Here is a 20331-nt window from a genome sequence, read left to right as displayed (position 1 = left end):
TACCCCCGCCCCATCCTGGAGTTTCATTGTTAAATGTTCCAGATAGGCTTATTCGTCAGACATTTGTTTTCTTTCATTTCATTTGGGCAAGACTTTCCATACTGGCAAATGTGCCTAGGTACCTGCAGAAACGGACACAACCCCCATTCTAGGGGAAGCAAAAGACCCATCGCACTCTCTCTTTGGTAATATTTCAACCGCTTTCCTCTGAAATCTCATTCCAGTTAGTCTCTCCAAAACGCGCTTGGGCTATATCTCCACAAATCCCAAAGGGCTGTCCAAGCTCGGCGGCTTGTGCTGATAGAGGCAAAGGGGGGGTTGCCGGGGGGAGAGGCTGGAGATCTCCAACAAATAATATTTTGATTGTACCATTATTTGACACTATGGACTTCAAACTGTAGTCGAACAATTCATACTCTGGTCTTCTCTAAGTTACCACGTTAGTTAAGAGAGTAAACACTTGTTCAGAAAAGAATTGATGCATTTTGGCTAACCTCGCCATTCTAATTCATCTGCACTCACCAAGCCCAGTGAAGACCTGTAACATTTTGGGGGAACACATGTTACTCTACTTATTAAAGACTAATAGAAGGTACTGGTCACATATATGAATGTGCATAAGTATATGTACCTGTGGCAAAGTAGGTGTTTAAAACTATTAGCTCCTTGATGTCCTGTGACCTTATGAAGCTCCCAATCATGTTCTTCCCATGGAAGAAATGCCATTTATTAGTGCTGACTTGTATTTTTCAAAGAGACCCCCTGCCAAAGGCTAAATATCTATTAGAATTTTGACCTTTTTTTTTAAAAGGTTTTATTTTTATTTTTGAGAGAGAGAGTGCAAGCAGGGGAGGGGCAGAGAGAGTGGGGGGTGGGGGCAGAGGATCCCAAGTGGGCTCCGTGCTACAGCAGAGAGCCTGATGCAGGGCTCGAACTCATTAACCATGAGATCATGACCTGAGTCAAAGTCAGACACTCAACAAACTGAGCCACCCAGGCACCCCTGAATTTTGACCCTTTTTAATGCAAAGTTTGGAAACAGGAAACTTTGCATGGAAAATGAAAGAGTGAGTTATAGAGTATGAGCCAGAAAAGTGATCTGTCTGTCCTACGAGATGCTCACACGTGGCTGGCATCGAAACTGGTTGCCTGTAGAATGTTTTGGGAGAGGTGTTATTAGCCTCTGTGTCCCCTTGGGCTCCCTAGAACAGGGTGACCAGGCGGGTACTGGGGGTGCGCCAACCCTCACAGCACTGCCTACAGATGCTCAGTAAATGTGTGCACCTCCATTTGCTCCTAAACCAGTTGACACTCTTTGAACTCTGCCCTTTGAAAGATGGACATCAAGTTCACCTAGGAAACACATGTGCTAATCTCAGAAGAGTGAAGGCATTCGAGAAAGAGGGGTCTGTAGTATCAAAAGCTTTTCCTAGGAATTTCTGAGATAAAACAAAAAAGCAAACTTTTTAGAATGGGCTTGGGGAGGGGAGAAAGTGGGATGTTTACATTTTAATTAGAGAATAAGGGCTGATTACTCATGATTATTCAGTATTTCTGGTAAATACTCTACGGAGAAAAACTCACTACTGCCCCAGCAGGCCATGAGTCAACCCTTACATTACGGACTGGGCCTGGGGTCAGTGACTACTGGCTCCTTTTTCCACCAACGGTAAGTTCACAACCCGCCATATGGCATTTCCTCAGCCTTTATGTCTGAAGGTTAATACACTCCGCACAACTTGATAAACCCACATGAAAGGTGCAATGCCAACACTACAATTCCTCTTGCAGAATTAGAAAACTGCCAGACTTTATTTTTGGAAAAGGTCAGCAGCAGCACTAGACTAGACAAAAGAGCCCCAGTCTTCAGAGAGGCCGACTGAGGCCGGAATATAAACTCTTCCATGTGTTGGGGGTGTAATTCGGGTCCGTTAACTCTCCTCCTAACCTCTGTGGGCCTTGCTTTGGTCACCTGTAAGACAGAGTAATAATGTCTGTCCTGCAGCATTGACAAGGATTCATGGTCCTTTTGTTTTGTTTTGTTTTTTAATGTGCCAAAGCCAACTCAGAGGACCTGGGACGTTAAAGGCATTAGATATTGCTTGTTTAATAATAATAAAAATGCAGACTTTACAAAGGAAACTCATGACATTAAAGAACAAACTAGGTGAAAATGAAGTGTTTTAAACCTCAAATATTATACCCTTAATACAGCAAATGTAATACTCAAACTCCAAATATAAGAAAATAAAAGCAATATCTAATACATTTTTAAAAGGAATTTCACTTACTTATTAGACCTTTATCTAATTTTTTCCCCTAGATTATTTCTCAAATGTACCAAGAAGTTCCCCTGAACTTCTTGATCTTTTTTTACCTTTTTAAAGGAATCTCTCTCTCTCTCTTTTTTTTTTTTTTTTTTAATTTTCAACTTTTTGGCAGCCTTGTTCAGTTTCCTCACTCTGGAGAGTCACATACAAGACAAAAAAATGCAGTGAGAAGATGAGAGGGTATGTCTCTGCAGTAGCACAGGATGGTTAATGCTGGCAGTGCTGAGTGTCAGAGAAATGTTTCTCCAGGGTCAGACGAGGCGAGGGTGAGGAAGGACAATCGGGCCAGGAATACAGGAAGAGAAGACTGAACGCTAATCAGCCCAGCCGTTCACATATACAAAACTGACCTTTGCAACAGTGAGGTTTACGCCAGATCCAGGCCAGAAAGGAGCCTGTGGCCGGGGACAGGCCTAGCACCGACAGAAGAGAGATTCTCTGTGCATAAAATTTGCGGGAACACCTGAAATTCAGTGCTTGAGGTGCATTACATTTTAATGCAATCGTTTTAAAAATAAAAATTAATACAAACGTCTATAATGAAAAAAATATCAAAATTTTAAAGAAAGATGGGATGTGACCCTAAACGTCCAGGACTGACCTCACTTAATCCCAGCCCTCTTAGATCCATCCTTCTTTAAAGTTGTTATACTTTCTTGCAGATTTTTTTGGCATTACTTTTTGTCCTTTAAAAGAGTTCATTAAAATATTATTTATCTTGATTTCTCAGACTGTTGGTGTCCCTTTCAATTTGGCGCCCTAAATGAGGCCCTCACCTGCCTTACCCTGGGGCGCCTGGGTGGCTCAGTTGGTTGAGCGTCTGACTTCAGCTCAGGTCGTGATCTCACGGCTCGTGAGTTCAAGCCCCAGTTCGTGGGTTTGAGCCTCACATGGGGCTCTCTGCTGTCAGCGCAGAGCCCACTTTGGATCCTCTGTCCCCTTCTCTGCACCTTCCCTGCTTGTGTTCTCTCTCTCTCAAAAATAAACAAACATTTAAAAATTAAAAAAAAAAAAATTAGGCCCTCACCCATCTTACCCTCATCCTGGCCCTGCCTGGGTGCAGAGGGAGCTTCATGAAAGCCTAGAGACTCTGCTTGGGAGCTAAATGGGGACAAGTGGGGACAACTTCTAGGACGTTGTTTGTGGTGCTTTTCAGAATCCCAACACTCAGCTATATTCTCAAGTCCATGTAAGAATGATTATCAGTAGGTAACAAAAGCAGGCAACAGACCCATGGATCTCACACTTGTCTTTATTGGTATACGTGTTTGGCTCTGAATTATCAACTACATCACAAATTCCAAAATAACAGATCTCATTTCCGTGTGTACATGTCTATATAATAACGAGTTCCCAGCTCCACTGCTCACTCATACATAGGTGTAGACAAGCCATGGAGTCTCTGAACATAGTAAAAGAACACAAGTCATGTTTCGGTCTGCTCTCTTGCATCAAAGGAGAGAGGGAAAGAAAGTGAAGCAACATGTAGCAGTCAACAAAGACCCCTCCCAAGCCCACCCCCGCAGACCATGGTGCAGCATCAGAGGGCCAAAGTGCTGTGAACCAGCACTATAAGTCAGCAGGCAGGCGCCCCGCCACCAGAGGCTCACTGCCCCGTGGTGGGGAAGCAGGAAGACCTCACAGAGGGGATGGCTGCAACACCCAGACTTGGTTTGGTATGGAACCGGCATCCATATCCACCCGCCCAAGTCCCTTCCTTCAGAAGTGTGCAGAGGGTGGAGGGCCCACATGAATTCACTGCCCCCCACACCCAATAATCCCTCCCAGAGCCCGGCCCACACACAGAAGCTCAGCCCTCAATGACACAGATCTCTTCAGGAGAACAAAAGATGGCACTGAGTTGTCAACACCAAGGACCGTACCCTTAGATCAGCTGTCAGACCCAAAGCTGACTAGGATCTACTTCTGTTGAAACTTGGGGTGAAATTTGTAGGAAACAAAAGATAGTATACGAAGCCCAGAGAAGAAGAATGATTCAGGAAGTGAGTGACAATCTTACTCCCTTTGCTACTTTACCATCATCTCCCTCCCCAAAGCTCGGGTGTTCAGGAATCCAAGGCAGAGCAACCCATCCCCCGTATCTTACTAATGAAATGAGTGTTTTCCTCTTCCCAAACCAATGTTGATAAAAGTCTGGGTACAGCTCAAGGAAAACTAAGATGTTATATGTAAATAGAGGAATTTTACTGTCAAGTCAAAACAAAATCTCTCAGGAGGGAGAGAAACATCCTAAAAGTCACAGCCCTTGGAAAGAAACAAACAGCCTTATCTAAATAAGGCTCAAGCAGTGATTATGGACGCAGATCTGCTTCTGTGGGTATCAGCAAATGGCAATATGGAAGTAGGAGCTAGGAAGAAATGTCATCATTAGCATCATGGTTCCTGAACCCCAATACACAGAGAAAAGGAGGGAGAGGGGTGGCATGAGAAGGGCAGAGGAATTAACATTTATGGTTCAAAAGGAGTAGACCAGGATGAAGACAGGGTGAGACTAGTTAGTGCTCAACTGATAGAAGGTAAGAGTATGAGTCCTGTCTCTAGATAACAAGTTAAGTTTCTCTCTGTTCTTTAGCAATGGACTGAAAGCCAACTTTTGTTACTCCAGTAGAGAACTGTGTTCAAGAGCAGGGGTGGGGATGAGTACTGGGCATGAAATAGACCAGGACACCCACCATTCTTGCCAGAAAACAAGTCAGGTGGTTGCTCAGTTGTTCCTCTGCTGTTTTACAAGCAGATATATCATGTAATCTCCTCTAATAAAGACATTCTCTAATGTGAAGACTAACTCTTTCAATATAATTAGCATAGGATTGTATCCTGTCCCTTGTACATCAACCACCTTGTTGTTGGAACATTAGGAATATGGCACTCAGTCTACATTTCATCATTACCTAATAATGAGTTTGGTTTCTACTTTATTGCACCCAGAAGGTCAATGGCACAGTTAAATAGCTGCTAAATAATAGCAACAGGATAAAGAGAATGTTGACGTCTACCCATATTCATAGCATGTGTGGTAAGTGATAAGAATAATTTAGACACTAGGTGTTAGATCGTTGTTTTCTTTCTAGAATTCTCCCCTCCCTCCCACCCCTGCTTGGGTTCAAACTCACACAAGTCTTGTCTCTTACAGATCATAGGAATCTATCTATTCTGAACTCATTTTTAGAATCTGTCAACCTTAATACCAACACTGACATACTTCATATGTTGTACAATCGATAAAGGTCCCCTTGCCAGAATCCCGGTCTCGGCCTAGATGCCTAAGTCATCAGAAGTAGAAAGAAGCCCTTCAGTATAAAAAATCTGGAGATCAGTGGGCAGCTAACTCGATCAAGTTTAGGGATGGCTGAATGACTAAAGAGACATTCCAACTCATCAAAGATTCATGCACAACCCGGGGGGATCCTGGGTGGAAGAAAGGCAGTCCCTAAATAGTGAGAAAGATACTAGATGTATCCAGCCGGGCCCTTAAGATTCAGCATACTCAGGTCCCCAAGAGGAGCTACTTGGCTAGGGCGAACAAGTAGGGGACAAAAGGTGATCACTTGCTTCAGTTGAGCAATAAACTATGTCTGGAGTCATCAAAAGTGTTGACTTTAAACCAATCCTGTCAGCCTGCCTTGGCAGAACGAGGGGCCTCTTCTTTCCTGAATCTTTCCAGCACACGACACAGTCTTCATTTCCTCTGTGACACTCCCCATGTGAGCTGAACACCTCTGGATTTAGGGTCCCTCTAGGCCAGACCTGAAGTGGCCAGCCACATTCAGCCTGTCAACCTGTCTCAACTCCTGAGTACCACCGAGCAGATAAGAAATCTGAAACTGGCAGTAACATACCCAACATGCTTTCTACAGACTTTCCAGCACAATGCACCCAAGGTGAGCCATTACTACAGAAATGTGAACAGGGGCACCTGGGTGGCTCAGTCGGGTAAGCATCCAATTTCAGCTCAGGTCATGATCTCATAGTTCATGGGTTTGAGCCCCACATCGGGCTCTGTGCTGATAGCTCGGAGCCTGGAGCCTGCTTCAGATTCTGTGTCTCTCTCCCTGCCCCTCCCCTGCTTGTACTCTGTCTCTCTCTCTCTCTCTCTCAAAAAAAAAAAAAAAAAATAGATAAACACTTAAAAAAAGAAAGAAATATGAACAAAGCCCAGTACAAATAAAGGCAAAGGCAAAAACAGACTTTATATCACAGGCATTAAAAGGATATTCTTAAGTCTGGAAAGCCATATACATATTTAACTGATATCAGTTGGTATCTCTAATGGTTGGAATTACAGGTGATTTTTTATTTCATCTTTGTTTCTTACATTTTCCAAATTTCCTAGTATAACTTGTATTATTTATTTCTATTTTAAAATATCTCATTCTAGGGTATCTGAAGGCTTTGGGGGGCAGTAAGACTTAATTCTGTCTTACCAGCAGAAATCACCAAGCCTATGCCACCTAGGGCGACCAATCCATTGTGCTTTGTCTGGGACTGTCCTCGTTTTAAAATGGAATGTTTGGCATCCTAGGAACCTCCTCAGTCCTGGTAGTCACTATAGTACCGACATTCCCTTTTCCTTTGGGCACAAATACTGCCTTCTAATTTTCTCCTCTTTGAGGAGGCCAAGCATTCAGAAAGACACGGACTTCTCTCAGCAAAAGGGAGGAGGCTCAGACAGAGGGCAGCATGGATCCAGGAACCCTTCGGGGCTCCCACTTAGGGGCTGAGTCTTAGCAGCAAGACTGCCTTTGTGCTCGGCTATCAGGATGAATGAAGAAGTAGCCTGAGCCTGTGTGGCTCAGTCGGATAAGCGTCTGACTCTTGGTGTCAGCTCAGGTCATGATCTCATGGGTTGTGAGTTCAAACCCCACCTTGGGCTCCATGCTGACAGTGTGGAGCATGCCTGGGATCCTCTCTCTCCCTCTCTCTCAAAATAAATAAATAAACTTAAAATAAACGTAGTTCTTTCTTCAGTTCTGTCCATGGTATAGAGCAAATTCATCTTACCTGCTTTTCAAGGGAAATGAGGACTCCCAAGGAAAAGGATATTCAGTCAAACAACCACAACATGAGTGAACATAAAGAGAACATGGAGAGCTGGCATGATGGGTAATCTGAGAAGAAGCTCTGCCACGGTGGGTTACCCTCCCGGGCTGGCAGAATTAACAAAAACGGAGGAAATGTGCACTTCACAAGGAGAAGAACCTGAACTCTGCTATAATGGCGGCCATACAGGACTGAGTGCCACGTCCCAGAAAAACTCCCATCGTGCCATCTCTGCTTGACCACAGGGAGCACTCAACTGTTCCCAGCATCTGGGTAGCAGGAGCTTCTTAGCAGCATAACAGACTCCTCTGCATTTGTGTTTGCTGAGCTGGCCCTGGTCCACAATCTGCCGGCACGTACAAGCGTGACCAACCAGAAACCAAAATGGAGGTGCCACCGGACTAGATTCATCCTGCTGGCACCCATGCTCCAGTCAGACTGGGCCTGGGGAAGTGCTCAGAAGAAATGCATTAGGATTCTGCGTCCACCGGCGTGCTTCCAGGACATCACTGATGATTAGGTGACATCAGACTGAAATGTCTGACGTGGGGGCATGCATAGTTCCATCTTGGATGGCCAAAGGTGTGGAAGTAAAAACAAGTCTGAGAACATCACTAGGAGTGTCTCTCCCCCTAAATCCATAGTCATTTTCCCCTTTCGGCCATTAAATGTGGGATTGGCGTGGTTTCTCTAGGAGGTCCCGGTGTCCTCTGAGTATCATTTCTTTTTTGAGAACAAATGGTATCACCCAGCGGTCAAATGCTAATAAAATGGCATCTCTTATCTGACTTAGATGTAAACGTGCTTGAAACTGGTTTGCTAACCGAGCTTCATCTCTGCGGAATTTGTAACATGGCTTACATTTTAAATGTAATTATGCAGCATGTATTCATTTCCTTTCTTCTAGGGAACTCAAGTTGCTTTTTAAAGCATTATTTGATAGCTTCTTGCCATCTCCTCTGGAGTTGAAAAGAGAATATGATATCAAGCTGTTATAGCTAGCGATGGGGAGCTACGGCACCAAGAGGGAGACAGAATTAGTCTGGGACCTCAGATTCGAGCCACGAAGACCCCCAAGGGATGAGTTGTCAAGCCAGTGTGCTGTAAACGAAGCAGTTTCTAAGGATCCTAAAATAACTGCATTCTCCCCTCCGTCCGAACACTCACGCTGGGTGGAATGGGCTTAGCTTATTTTTAAAGTGCAGGTCACAGCCTTCGAAAGGGATATAAACAGTTCCCAATGCAGCTATTACTTGGCCGATTAAATGCTTAGAAGAAAATATACTTTTGAAAGACAAAAATGAATAGGCAAAAGATACAGAAAAGCGCTAAAGCAATTGTTTCCACCTGGTTGTAAATCCTGTCCCCGACCATCAAAATGAACCACACCCACCGGGCGTTCTGAGGTTTGATAACCCCGGGTCACCCTTAGGACTCTCATCCTTTGATCTAAAGCGCTGGTTCAGCCCTGGATTCAAGACAAATTCAGAATTTGGGCTCGTGTGTACTCAAAGTGACGCTGCAAATACGTTCAAAACCCCTGCAGTTCTGTGAAAAATATCACCTCCCTTCCTCCCCTTATTGTTAACACAATGACGGTTTGGGTATGGCAGTTAAGGGGAGCAGGAGGAGTGCCCTGTGTGATCTTTTCAACCGCAGTTAAAAGGCTCCGTCTCCTTATTGTGTCTCATTTCCCTACTCCTAGCTGGTCTATGAATCTGTGCTTATCTACATAATCGCCTAATAAGCATGAAACCAACGAGAACACACACACACATACACACGTAGGCATGAACTATAATACCTGGGGAAGCATGGCACACTCTGCAGGAAATCAATAAATATCCACTTTTCACTGGAAGCAGAATCAAAGGGAAAGAGTCAGAATTCTGTATATGCATCTGCCCTAGGGAGTTATAGCCCTAGGTACTCACAGGGGGCATGCGCTACATGGACAAACACATACAGTTCATATTTAGAGACAATTCTAATTTAATTCTGGCCTCAGGCCTAGGACCCTAGCTAATTTACAAGGCTGCTCTAGGAAAGACACACATTTAGGGATGACAGTAAGTCTATAGCATTCAGTTTTCTTGCCGGGGAAGCTATAATGCATTCCCACCCTTCGAAAGAACCCAAGATTGATGATTTCGGGGCCGGGGGAGGAGGGAGTTGCTGGTTAGTGTTTCTCTCTTTCTTTTATTTTTTTTTTCAGCCCAGAAGGTGTGTTTCCATTGTACCCTGTCAAAACTTTTCTCAGCAGTCAAGGAGAGGATAGCGCACCGCTGCCCTTGAGCCGAGTTGGCAAATCCTACTGGGAAACCACCCCGTGCTGTCAGACGACGTGGTTTTCGGACACGTCTACACAGACTAGTTGAATTAAAGACCAACTCCGGACTTGGATGTTGCTGAGCTCCTCAGCTCCATCTTGCCGTCCTGATTGATCGAGGAGATGGGTCTATAGTTAAAGTGGCATAGTACTTTGAGGGCTTAGTCATTAGAGCACACTGCTTTCTCTTTGGAAGGCAACTTCTTGCTTGGCTAGGTAATGGAAGCTAAGGAGTGACGTCAAGATGTTGTCTGGCCAGAATTTGCAGATAACCATAGAACTCTTCTCCTCCATCAGCCATGGATTTAGCCTCCATTATTCCTGCAGTGACATAGGAGCCTCCAAATACCAAATTATTATCAGGCGGTCTTGGGGGAACCTCTGGGCCCTGAAATAAAGTAGACAGACTTGCTATTGGAAAGTGCTCAGGAGCAGTTCAGTCCTGTTCAGATTGCTCTAAAATCCTGCAAACCATCTCTGGACTTTTTTTTTTTTTTTTTTTTTTTTTTTAATGAGTCCACTCACATAGCTCCTGAGAGTGAAAAAGTGCTTTGGGGGAAATAATTTATCATCATCCTTCACTTAAATGATTTTACACATCATTTAAGGAAATCTGGTTTGATCCTGATTTTTTGCTTGTGTTTTCATTGTTTTGTTTTTAAAGCAAAGCTATGCAAGCATGGAGGCTGTGTCATTTTGGACAAGCCACTTCTGAGCATCTTTTGTAAAATAAGGTTTGTATTAATTGACCTTTAAGGTCTAACTCAGGGGCCGCAAACAGATGGTGGACTATGGACCAAATATGACTCATATGGAAATAATTTATTGATCCCACCCAGTGTTTTAAACCTTAGGGAATTCACATAAAAATAATAAATGCTGTTCTTGCTGGAAAAATGAGAGGATCTGGTAATAGAAGGCCCACGTTCTAGTATGGCCTTCACTATGCCACATCATCTTTCTGACCCAGCCTGTTTCTCCTTTGACCTGCCTGATCCTATAAGTAATTGGGGGTCAGGACCCTTGCTCTTAGCTATCCTATCAAGGTGTTCTGTGATTATATGACAGTGTCTGTAACCACTCGGTTCCCAATGAGACTCCTTGAGGGCAAAGGACATGCTACCACCCTCACCAAATCTCAGGTTCTTTGGCATTGTAAGAGTGTTGTGGGTAGTCAATAAATATTTAATGAATTGAACTTCACCTTCTGTATTAGATTCTTACAATTCAGTGGAATGAGACCGGAACTACTCCTTGTAAGATCACACATCTATTCTAAAGCCAACATCTTTGAATAGCACGTATACTTAGGAAAAAGAAGTAAATATGCTGGTTTGTGGCCCAAGATCCAAATGAGGTCAAGTTAGTGGTGTCTTATACATAAGGTAGTTTGCTTTAACTATATGGTGAAATTCCTAAACTTTTTCTGCGATCTTCTTAACTTTGTTTTTCAAATGTAACATATCCAACTCCTTGGAAGACCCCTTCTTTTGAGGTTCTTTGGAGGTTAATTCATTGGGTATATTTAATGGGAATCACTTCACTGAAAGCTAAGCTCCCAAAATTTGATGGGCCTATAGCAACGAATCTCTCTGTATGTCTCTGGTCTATGCATTTTCGAATACTTTAATTCCTGGATGACTATGGTTAGAAGGTTCAAAGAAAGGTTTTGTTTTGTTTTGTTTTGTTTTGTTTTGTTTTGTTTTTTGGTCAAAAGCTTATTTCAGCTAAATTGTTATTTAAATTTGACTAAATTGGCTAATATATTGTTAAAAATTTGTCTAACAAATAAACTATTATATAGGCAATTTTAGTAGGGGTAGTGCCAATGAAAAAGGCTATGGGCTCATCTTTACTTGTTATAAGTCTGTTGGTAATTACTATTTCAGCAATACATAGCCACATCTGGTCAACATCCGGCCAATATCAAAGGTACATCATGTCCTTTGCTATGAAAGAATAGTTCAATAGACACAGTTCCTGCTCTTTTGGAGCTTACAATCTAACCTAAACAAGACTATATAAACACATACTGAAGAGTGGTCAGACTCAGGACCTAACAAGAAGCAACATACATTGAAGATAAAGGAAAAAACTATGGGGTAAAGAATGACATTTAGGAAAGAATGAAGAGAAGGAAAGAAGTAAACTGCTTCTTCATTCCCATTTCTTTGAAAAAGACTCATGGAAGATGTATGATGGTAAGTATTCTTAAAATCATGAAAGAGTGGGGCGCCTGGGTGGCTCAGTCAGTTGAGCGTCCGACTTCAGCTCAGGTCATGATCTCACAGTTTGTGGGTTCGAGCCCCGCGTTGGGCTCTGTGCTGACAGCTCGGAGCCTGGAGCCTGCTTCGGATTCTGTGTCTCCCTCTCTCTGCCCCTTCCCCGCTCATGCTTTGTCTCTCTCTGTCTCTCAAAGATGAATAAATGTTAAAAAAAAATTTTTTTTAAAAATCATGAAAGAGCATATAAGTTGATGCCTGGAAGAAAAAAAAATTCTTCTGATGTAAGATGTTGTGAGTGACTGAGAACCCTGAGCAGGGTAAGGACCACTGGGTGAAGGGCCCAGCAAGACTTTATAAGGAAGGAACTACTAAATGAAGAATCAATGTTCTGGAGGACAGAAACTGAGGGGAGGATACGAGTCTCCTAAACTTGCTTCCCATGCCTTCTAAGTGGGGGTGACATAGAGTGGCTGAGCCACAAATCCAAGACTCCTCCAAAATAACCAAAATGTATACTTAAAAAACTTTGAAAAACTCTCCATGGACTCTAAATTAAGGAAACCACCTTTAGAAACTTTCTGTGAGACTTCAAAAGGTAGAAAGCACATCCAGATAGAACTACAGACTCAACAGCCACCTAGTCTATATTCTTTTTGGTTCTCATTTGTTTATTTGCTTTCTTGCTCATTGGTTCATCTTCTCTTATTGCATGTATTGCACTGAGGCTATCTACTTGATTATTCAGCTTTATCTTTCCCCATTGACAAAGAAGAACAAACTTTTGAGGACAGGTTGATTTTTGTCAACCTCAATTATAATACAGCCTCAGGTTAACTGAGGTATATCATATAACCTGGTACTGGTGGTGACAGGGGTGTCAAAAGACTCTGTTTCTGGGGAGCACCATCAAAATGATGACAGAATTCTCCCATCGTAGTACCCTGATTTGCCTTATACAACATTTGACTGTTATGCATGCAGAGTATTTCATGGACCTTTGGAGGACACTTATCTCAACAAAGAATATACGTTTTAAGCAGTGCCTCCATGCATCTTGTTCACACCATAATGACAATATTAGGATTAATAATACCTTGATTTCAAACAATTTTTATTTCAAGGAACTCAATATTCCTCATATATGCTATTCTATTTATCTTGTCATATTGCATATTCAACTGAAATCTATGGTGGGTCTAGTTTCATACTTTACAAGCTCATAATACTGTTTTTTTTTTCTAATGATTACATTAAAATGCAATATTCACCATACCTTGGGGGTAAATTTGAATGAATAGGAGGAAATTATAGGTATTTCCTTATATGCGAAAAGATGCTTATTGCTAAGTTCCTTTATCCCGTGAGAGTTCTTAGGAAAGTCAGTCTCCAAAATCTAACTTTGCACTTGTTACACCTTACCTCTGAGGCAAGGCAGGAGAACAGTATTTAAGACAGAGTAAGAACATGCCAAATAGACAGAAGGTGTCCATCGGTGTCAGGTGAACCCCTAAGGCCTAGGCCACCTGATGTTCTGGCTCCTTATTCACGTATGAAGAAAGGCCTGCAGTTCCAATGGCATAAGCCTGTTTGTTCACTGTGGTTTTATTTTTTGTTTTCCATAAAGCCATGCTCCATTTTTTATATTTGAGCAGTGGCTTTGAAGATAGGATAAGAGTCTCTGAGGAAAACCCCAAGCTTCTCAACAGAGGCTAATGGGTTCATTTGGTCTTGTGAAGAACAGGTCAGTGTACTTAATATGCACATGATCTGTTGTGATGTGTCTTTCCTATTGTGGCATGACCACAAATATCATGCTGGGAACAAGAACTGAACCAATAATACAGAACTACCCGAGTCAATACCACCTGTGTGCAACACAGCACCTTCCTGACTACCAATGGTGTATATTTTAATGACTTTCAATAAATCCAGTTTAAAAGCCACCAATTGCCTGTCTTTTGTAACTGATGTATGTGCAGTCTACTGATACCTCTGGTTTCTGTCTCTATCTTTTTCAAGACAAGCATGCCTTGATTCCAACTTCATGGTGACAAATGGTTTTGGGAAATGGATCCCAAGAGAAGTCAATATCTGCCCACAGTCCCAGGCCCTGCAGGACACACACCCTGAGAATTCCATAAGCAGCAAACTAAAGGATCTATTCCATCGGCCCAAAGCCCCACCAATCCTCAGCCATTTCACTGCCCCCTCCCCTCAGTCATCCTTGTCAGGCGCTCTGATAAACACGCTGATTGATATAGCTATGCAGCAAACAGGCCAATAAGTATAAAAGTAAGTATAAACAGCTGTACTTACATGTGTCTGGCTTGAGCTGACTGTTGGTGATGCCAAAGTACTGGGGATTTTCAATGACAGGAATCTTGGTCATTCCAATAATGACGGCATCGGGGCCGCCCTCTGAAGATGATGGGGTGTTACTCCCATTGGAGATGTGGTGGAGTGGGCTGGCAGAGTCATCATCATTGCTGATAACTGAAGCTGGGCCTGGAGTTGGAAAAAAAACAACAACATATTCTCCTGTAATGCTTTGAATGCTCTTGTTGAGCTATAATTCACACATACATGAAGTTCACCCATGGAAAGCATACAATTAAGTGGTTTTCAGTCTATTCAGAGAGTTGTGCAGCCATCACTTCAACGTAATTTGAGAACGTTTTCAGTCATTCCCCACGTCCCCCACTCCCAGCCCCAGGCATCCATGAATTTGCATTTATTTTCTGTCTCCGTGGACTTATTCTGGACATTTCATATAAATGCAATCATTTAATATGAGATCTTTTGAAACAGACGGCTTTCATTTAGCACGCTTTTAAGCTTCACTCATGTTGTAGCATGTGTCATTACTTTAGTCCTTTCTATTGCCAAATAATATTCCATTGTATGGATATGCTTCATTCTGTTGATCCGTTCATCCCTTTGATGGACATTTGGGGCATTTCCACAGGTTGACATTTGGGGTATTTCCACATCACAAATAAATAATGCTGCTATGAACATCTGCGTACAAGTTTTTGTGTAGACATACGTTTTCATTTCTCCTGGGTAGAATTGCCAGGGCATATGCTATCTCTATGTTTAACATTTTGAGGAAATGCCCAACTGTTTTCCAAAGTGGCTGCACCATTTTCTGTTCCCACCACCGATGGGCAAAGTTTCCACTGTCTTGACTTCCTTCTCCGGTAAGTTAATATGCAGTTTTGCTCTCTGTTCTCTGAACATCTTTAGGACAAACACTCTCTCATTAAAACTCCCAGCATGAATGCAGGATTCCTGTGTCACCATATCCCAAAAGATGCATTAGCAGTTTAAAGATCTGAGTGCCTTCCTCCACTCTTTGGACAAGTCACTTGCCTTTTTTGTACCTCTACATCCACTTACATTTGTGAAATGTGCAAAAGAATATCTGCTTGTTATTTTATGAGACTAGTGATAGCAAAGTGTATTATAAACTTAAATGGGCTTCATGAGTATGAATTACTACTAGGTATTATTAATAAACTTCCAACCGGTGGACTAAAGTTACATTGGATGGTCCTATTACTATGTTTCTCTTTCTGCACACACCTTGTTAGCATTTTGCCTACAAAATACTTTCATAACAATAATGGATCAATCCCACGGCCAAGTTGCCCACTTTGCCTTTAACCCTAATATTATGTGTAGATTACTCTATGGATGTCTTTATACTAAAGCCACAGCCATGACATATTTCACACAAGACTTAAACTTTCTGGTCCCAAGTCTAAGAACGTATATGCCCATAAATATGGTCTACTGTGTCTTGTTTAAACAATTTATCTACTGACCACTAAGCCCATGTGTCTGCAAACAAAACTAGATGCACAGAGTTAAAGGTCTATAGATAATTAAGACAATTGTCTTCAGGACAATTAAGTTCTCGCTGGTTCACGATTCTGTACGTTAGAAGTCAACACCCACTCTCAGACATATATTACACATGTTTCTGCAGGGCACTGCGTGGCTGGAGGGTCCCACTGAAGCGGACCACTGGCCACAGCTACTGGCATAAGCCAAGAGAAACACAGGAAGGAACGGTAAGGAAGAAAGATGAAAAAGCATCAGTCAAGCAACTGCGTACCAGGGGAAGAAAAGCCTGAATTGCTACTTGCTGAGCGAGCACAGGATTGTGCGGTCATCCAACCACCCAGGACACATGCTTCCACACCTCCACCCTTCTCTGTCTTTTCCCTCTCAATTAATCAACTATTTCAGTGAGAAGCACGGCAATTCTAAAGACGAAAGTAACTGTGTCACACATTTTCGAATCCCCTATGAAAGATAATGGTAATCCGTCCCCCAACCTCCAAGATTCATTTTCCCCCTCAGACGGGGATTATCACAGTTTGTAGTGATAACAATTGGACATTCCGCAGCTAGCTGAATCTTAAACAAACTATGCAGGAGGCAGCCAACTGCTATTATAGGTAATTTTTTAAAGCATCCTCTCAAGGGGATGTGCATTTAAGTTGCCTTTAATGATACACTCTGGCTTAATTCTGCAAACAAGTCCTCACACAGCCAATTTAGAATCTTCAGATTACTCAAAGCAAAAGCAAGCTCACTGGTTGTGCTCATCTTGAGTCTAGCACACCGGTATTACTAAAGGGCAGAAACTCTGCCAAGAAAAGCTATAAAGACAAGTTCTTTCCAATATCCTTAACCATCCCCGTTTTATGATTGGCTTCCTGACAGGCCTAGATCACCCAGAGCTTAAACCCAGAGATGGAAAAACATAAATGTGTTATGCTAAGCGTTCTCTGCACCTTGCCAGTAAAACCTCCCCACCACTGGCCCCCTTGCCGTGTTCCTGGTGCAGGAACCAAAAGCATGCTACTGCCTGAACTCCCCGAGGTGGGTGCAGTCAAGGTCGTACATTTCTCAACATTTACCCCCAGAAATGCAGGAGCTGTCATGTTCAGACCTTCCACATGTTGTCAGAAGGCCAGCGATATTTGCTTCTGGAGCCCCTGCAATGATTAAAACACACTGATCCCAGTTGCTTTCTTCTGTGACTCTCCCCTGGGCCAGGCCAGGCCATCAACATTCCTGTAGCATTCAATCATCTTGGAGGAAGCTGATACCTAGAAGACAATGCTGAGACTCCTCCAGGAATTCGGGCTCTGGATCATCTGCCATGTACATAGTGGAACCCTGACTTAAAGAATTACAGCAAAATACTTGCTCTTTGCTTTTCTTCCTCCATCAGAGGAGACCCTTTCTTTGCCTTGGTTTCTCTGAGTAGAACCCCCGACTCTGCAGTAACAGAGCCCCAGGGAATGGGCTCTCTGTTTGGAGGGGGGAATGTTAAGCATAAAAGTGGTATAAAGCATCAGAGGTCATTTTTCAAAAGCCTTTCTGCTTTGCCAGAAGGCCGCTGTTGACAAATCTCAGCAACACATAAACCTCAACAATTTATCAAGTGAAATATTAATTCAAGTGCTGTTTCCTTCATCATCGATGTTCTAAATCCTGGAAGATTGATATGGCTGGCAAGGTTGCAGCGATCCAGCCCATTTTTCTATGAACATTTTGATCTAACGGAGCACAGCAAAGTTGGGAAGGGGAAAAAGCTCTCAGCAGGGACAATGAATGTCTATATAATTTGACAGCAGGCTGTCTGTGCCTATCACGGGATGTGTCATTGTGTGTCTGTGCACGAGCTTGAGGAGACACCACAAAAAGACAGACAGAAGAAGAGTCAGGGGCACATCACAGCGTGTTATAAGGAATTCACATGAGGGTTTGAAAAAAAGTCTTATAATATTAATAAGAAGTTTCAAATTGTGGGATATGTGCAACCTGCCAGGTTGTTGGGGGGGGAGGATAGTTCTAATTACTGAGCTGAGAAATATGGGCTATGCCTGGAAACATTTTTTAGCCCATTTTTATTTTACTGTGTCTCAGGTGCAAAGAGAGATTTTTCTGTCAACGGAGCTGCTTGGTAAGGCATATTGCATGTCTGACTCACAGATATTTCCAAGCCTTAGACTTGTGTTCCTATGATAAGAATGGCTGAAAGTCACCTGGGAAAGGAGTTTCCTTCTCTCAAGACCAACAATGTCTTCGAGGCGAGGGGAGAGGCCATTGTTCTTGGGCAGCTGTATTAACCATATCTTTTACTGTCTGTATTCTGATGCTTCATCACTGGGGCCTCACTGATCCTGAAGGAACTGCCCCTCCCAGGATAGCCAGTCCCTAGCGATGGTAAAGAACTTTTCTGAGAGCATTCTTTCCATCTCCAGTCCAACCAGTCCATAGCCTGCACCACCTTATCAGGCTGTCATACTCCGGGCCACTATCCGCCTGCCCTGTCACCCCAGAGCCAAGCACCAGCCAACTGGGGACAGCCTGTCTGCCCCAGAGTCTGCTAAGGTCACTCAGACCAGCCGATCCTAAACCTGCTTACCCTGCCTCACTAGTTCCTTCCTATGGTAACCACCATAAAGGCTCTTGCCCCCATGTTCTGCCCTCTGACCGACCCCAGTGTTCCTCTTGGGGTCCCCCCACCATGGTGTGGCTGCCCTCTCCTCTCAGGAACGGCGAGTAACAGACTATCTTTTCAATGGCTGTCCTCCTCTGGCCTCTTGGCCTCACTAGACCCGAATAATAATAAAACGTACATTTTAAAGCTGCAGCATCTCTGACGGACTGTGGCTCAAAGAACAATTCTGAAGGAAAATTCTCTCTGCTGTGGCCTAAAAGGGTGAAGCCCTGTTTTTGAAGTTTTCTAAGAACAAGCACCTCTCAGCAGGGCAAACTGGCCTGGAAAATGCTTACATGGTTACAGTGATCTTCTGTTTAGTGGAGAAAAGACCCCCATCTCACAGCGCTATGGTATGAAACCTTATCACCCTCTGCCTCCTCCCCGCCAACACATACACAGAACACAAAGCCTAAACACAGAGCACCTTTAAGATCGCCCAGCAGGGCAGTCTCTGGTATCCTGGCAAAGTGACTGAGATTAGCTGAATCTGAAATGTGCCCCTCGGGGAGTCACCAACAAATCCTGAGATGTCTGAGTTTAATTTTCCAATTTTGCCACGTCCCTATCTTAGCTTTGCTGATTACGAGCTTTGACCTTGGAATTCATGGGGCTACCTAAGGGTCAGGGTTACTAATATCAGGCTCATAAAAAGAAAGGAAACAGAGTTCCTTGCATGGAACGGATGACTCAGAACCAGAACGCTCCATGACACTGGTACATTTCCCCTAATTTGCAGTTTTACCTATAGCCAGCCTTGCTACCAGAATATATACTAATACACAGACGCCCAAGATGGCCAGATCTTGGAAACACACGAGCAAGATGTAAGACAGTCTGTCTTTTTGTGCTTTCTAGTGAATTCCTGTTCATAGTCGCTGTACCCATAGAAAGTACTGAACAAATTGGAGGTCCCGGGAGATCACACCTGATTTCAATCCCAGTGATGAGATACATTATGTGCACTCATTTGGTAAGCTACAAACTCTGCTTTTCAATTGTCAGCACACAGTCTGAATGCAAGGAATAGAATGCAATCAAGTACAAATCAGAGCGTCTGGACGTTAGAGTCTTGTTTTGAAAGAGAAATGGTCATAAACGAACAGCTGATTTACCAATTCAGAAGTGTACTACATCTTGGCCAATGGAGGAAGTTAAGATCCCAGCTTGTCCAGACGTGACTTTTAGCCAACTTTCCTGTACATGGAGTTTTGGTGCTGTTGCATTTTCTTTCCTGAACCTTCTTAAAAGCCCAGCAACTACCTCGACCTGGTACAACAGTTGGCATTCTTCCTGGGATGAAAACAAGTCGACTTCAAAAATATAAAACCATTTGCTGAACTCAGTGAGTGAAAGCCATGCCTTTTCTGGAAAAATTCTAGCCCTCTCTCTTCAGCAAATCAGAAACAAGGAACACAGAAAATTAATCATGGGGCCAACAAGTGGGAAGAAGGGCCAAGCAATTTCATCCGAATCAAGCAACATAAACTCGTTACTTATCCAAAGAAGGAGTAACTACTTACCAACACCTTGTCTTGATTTTACTTTCCCAAATCCAAACCATGAGAAATCTGAAAACCACAACAAAACATAAAATAAACTTCGAAAGAGAAGTGTAAACCAGGGGTATTCAGCACTGTCCTTAGTGAAATAACAGACTTCCTCAAAAAGCTCCTGTGAAGAACAAAGCTTCCTCTCAAACACCTGGAAACAGATGCTTGAATTTTGGTGTAAAGATTTATGTCTCATCCTGAGAACATGGGCATTTGAACCAGGTAAGAGACAGTAGCCTGTCTTTGAGAAAAATGGCCCAAATCGAGAGTTAATGGCTCTGAGCGGTTTTCTTGATTTCTCACTCTCTTC

General features: G+C 43.1%; 1 protein-coding gene across 4 annotated transcripts in view; it reads right to left on the bottom strand.

The window, feature by feature from the left end:
• Nucleotides 1-20331, bottom strand: part of NTRK2 (neurotrophic receptor tyrosine kinase 2) — a 335800-nt gene that overhangs the window by 136771 nt on the left and 178698 nt on the right. Inside the window, exons 12-14 of one of the 4 annotated variants that reach the window (XM_019423521.2) lie at nt 19992-20039; nt 14262-14450; nt 9366-10108 (exon numbers count right to left, since the gene is read on the bottom strand). In XM_019423521.2, the coding sequence (XP_019279066.1) occupies nt 10080-10108; nt 14262-14450; nt 19992-20039 (266 nt within the window). In that variant the 3' untranslated portion in view covers nt 9366-10079. Of the gene's footprint in view, nt 1-9365; nt 10109-14261; nt 14451-19991; nt 20040-20331 lie in introns of those variants that run through there. The other 3 variants (XM_019423519.2, XM_019423522.2, XM_053907837.1) reach the window with 3 other exon arrangements.

This window comes from Panthera pardus, unplaced genomic scaffold (assembly GCF_024362965.1).
Source record: "Panthera pardus isolate Hobbes unplaced genomic scaffold, ASM2436296v1 HiC_scaffold_20, whole genome shotgun sequence".
In the NCBI taxonomy this organism is placed as follows: Eukaryota; Metazoa; Chordata; class Mammalia; order Carnivora; family Felidae; genus Panthera; species Panthera pardus.
Note: the sequence above shows the minus strand (reverse complement) of the source record. Positions and strands in the feature narration are given on the sequence as shown.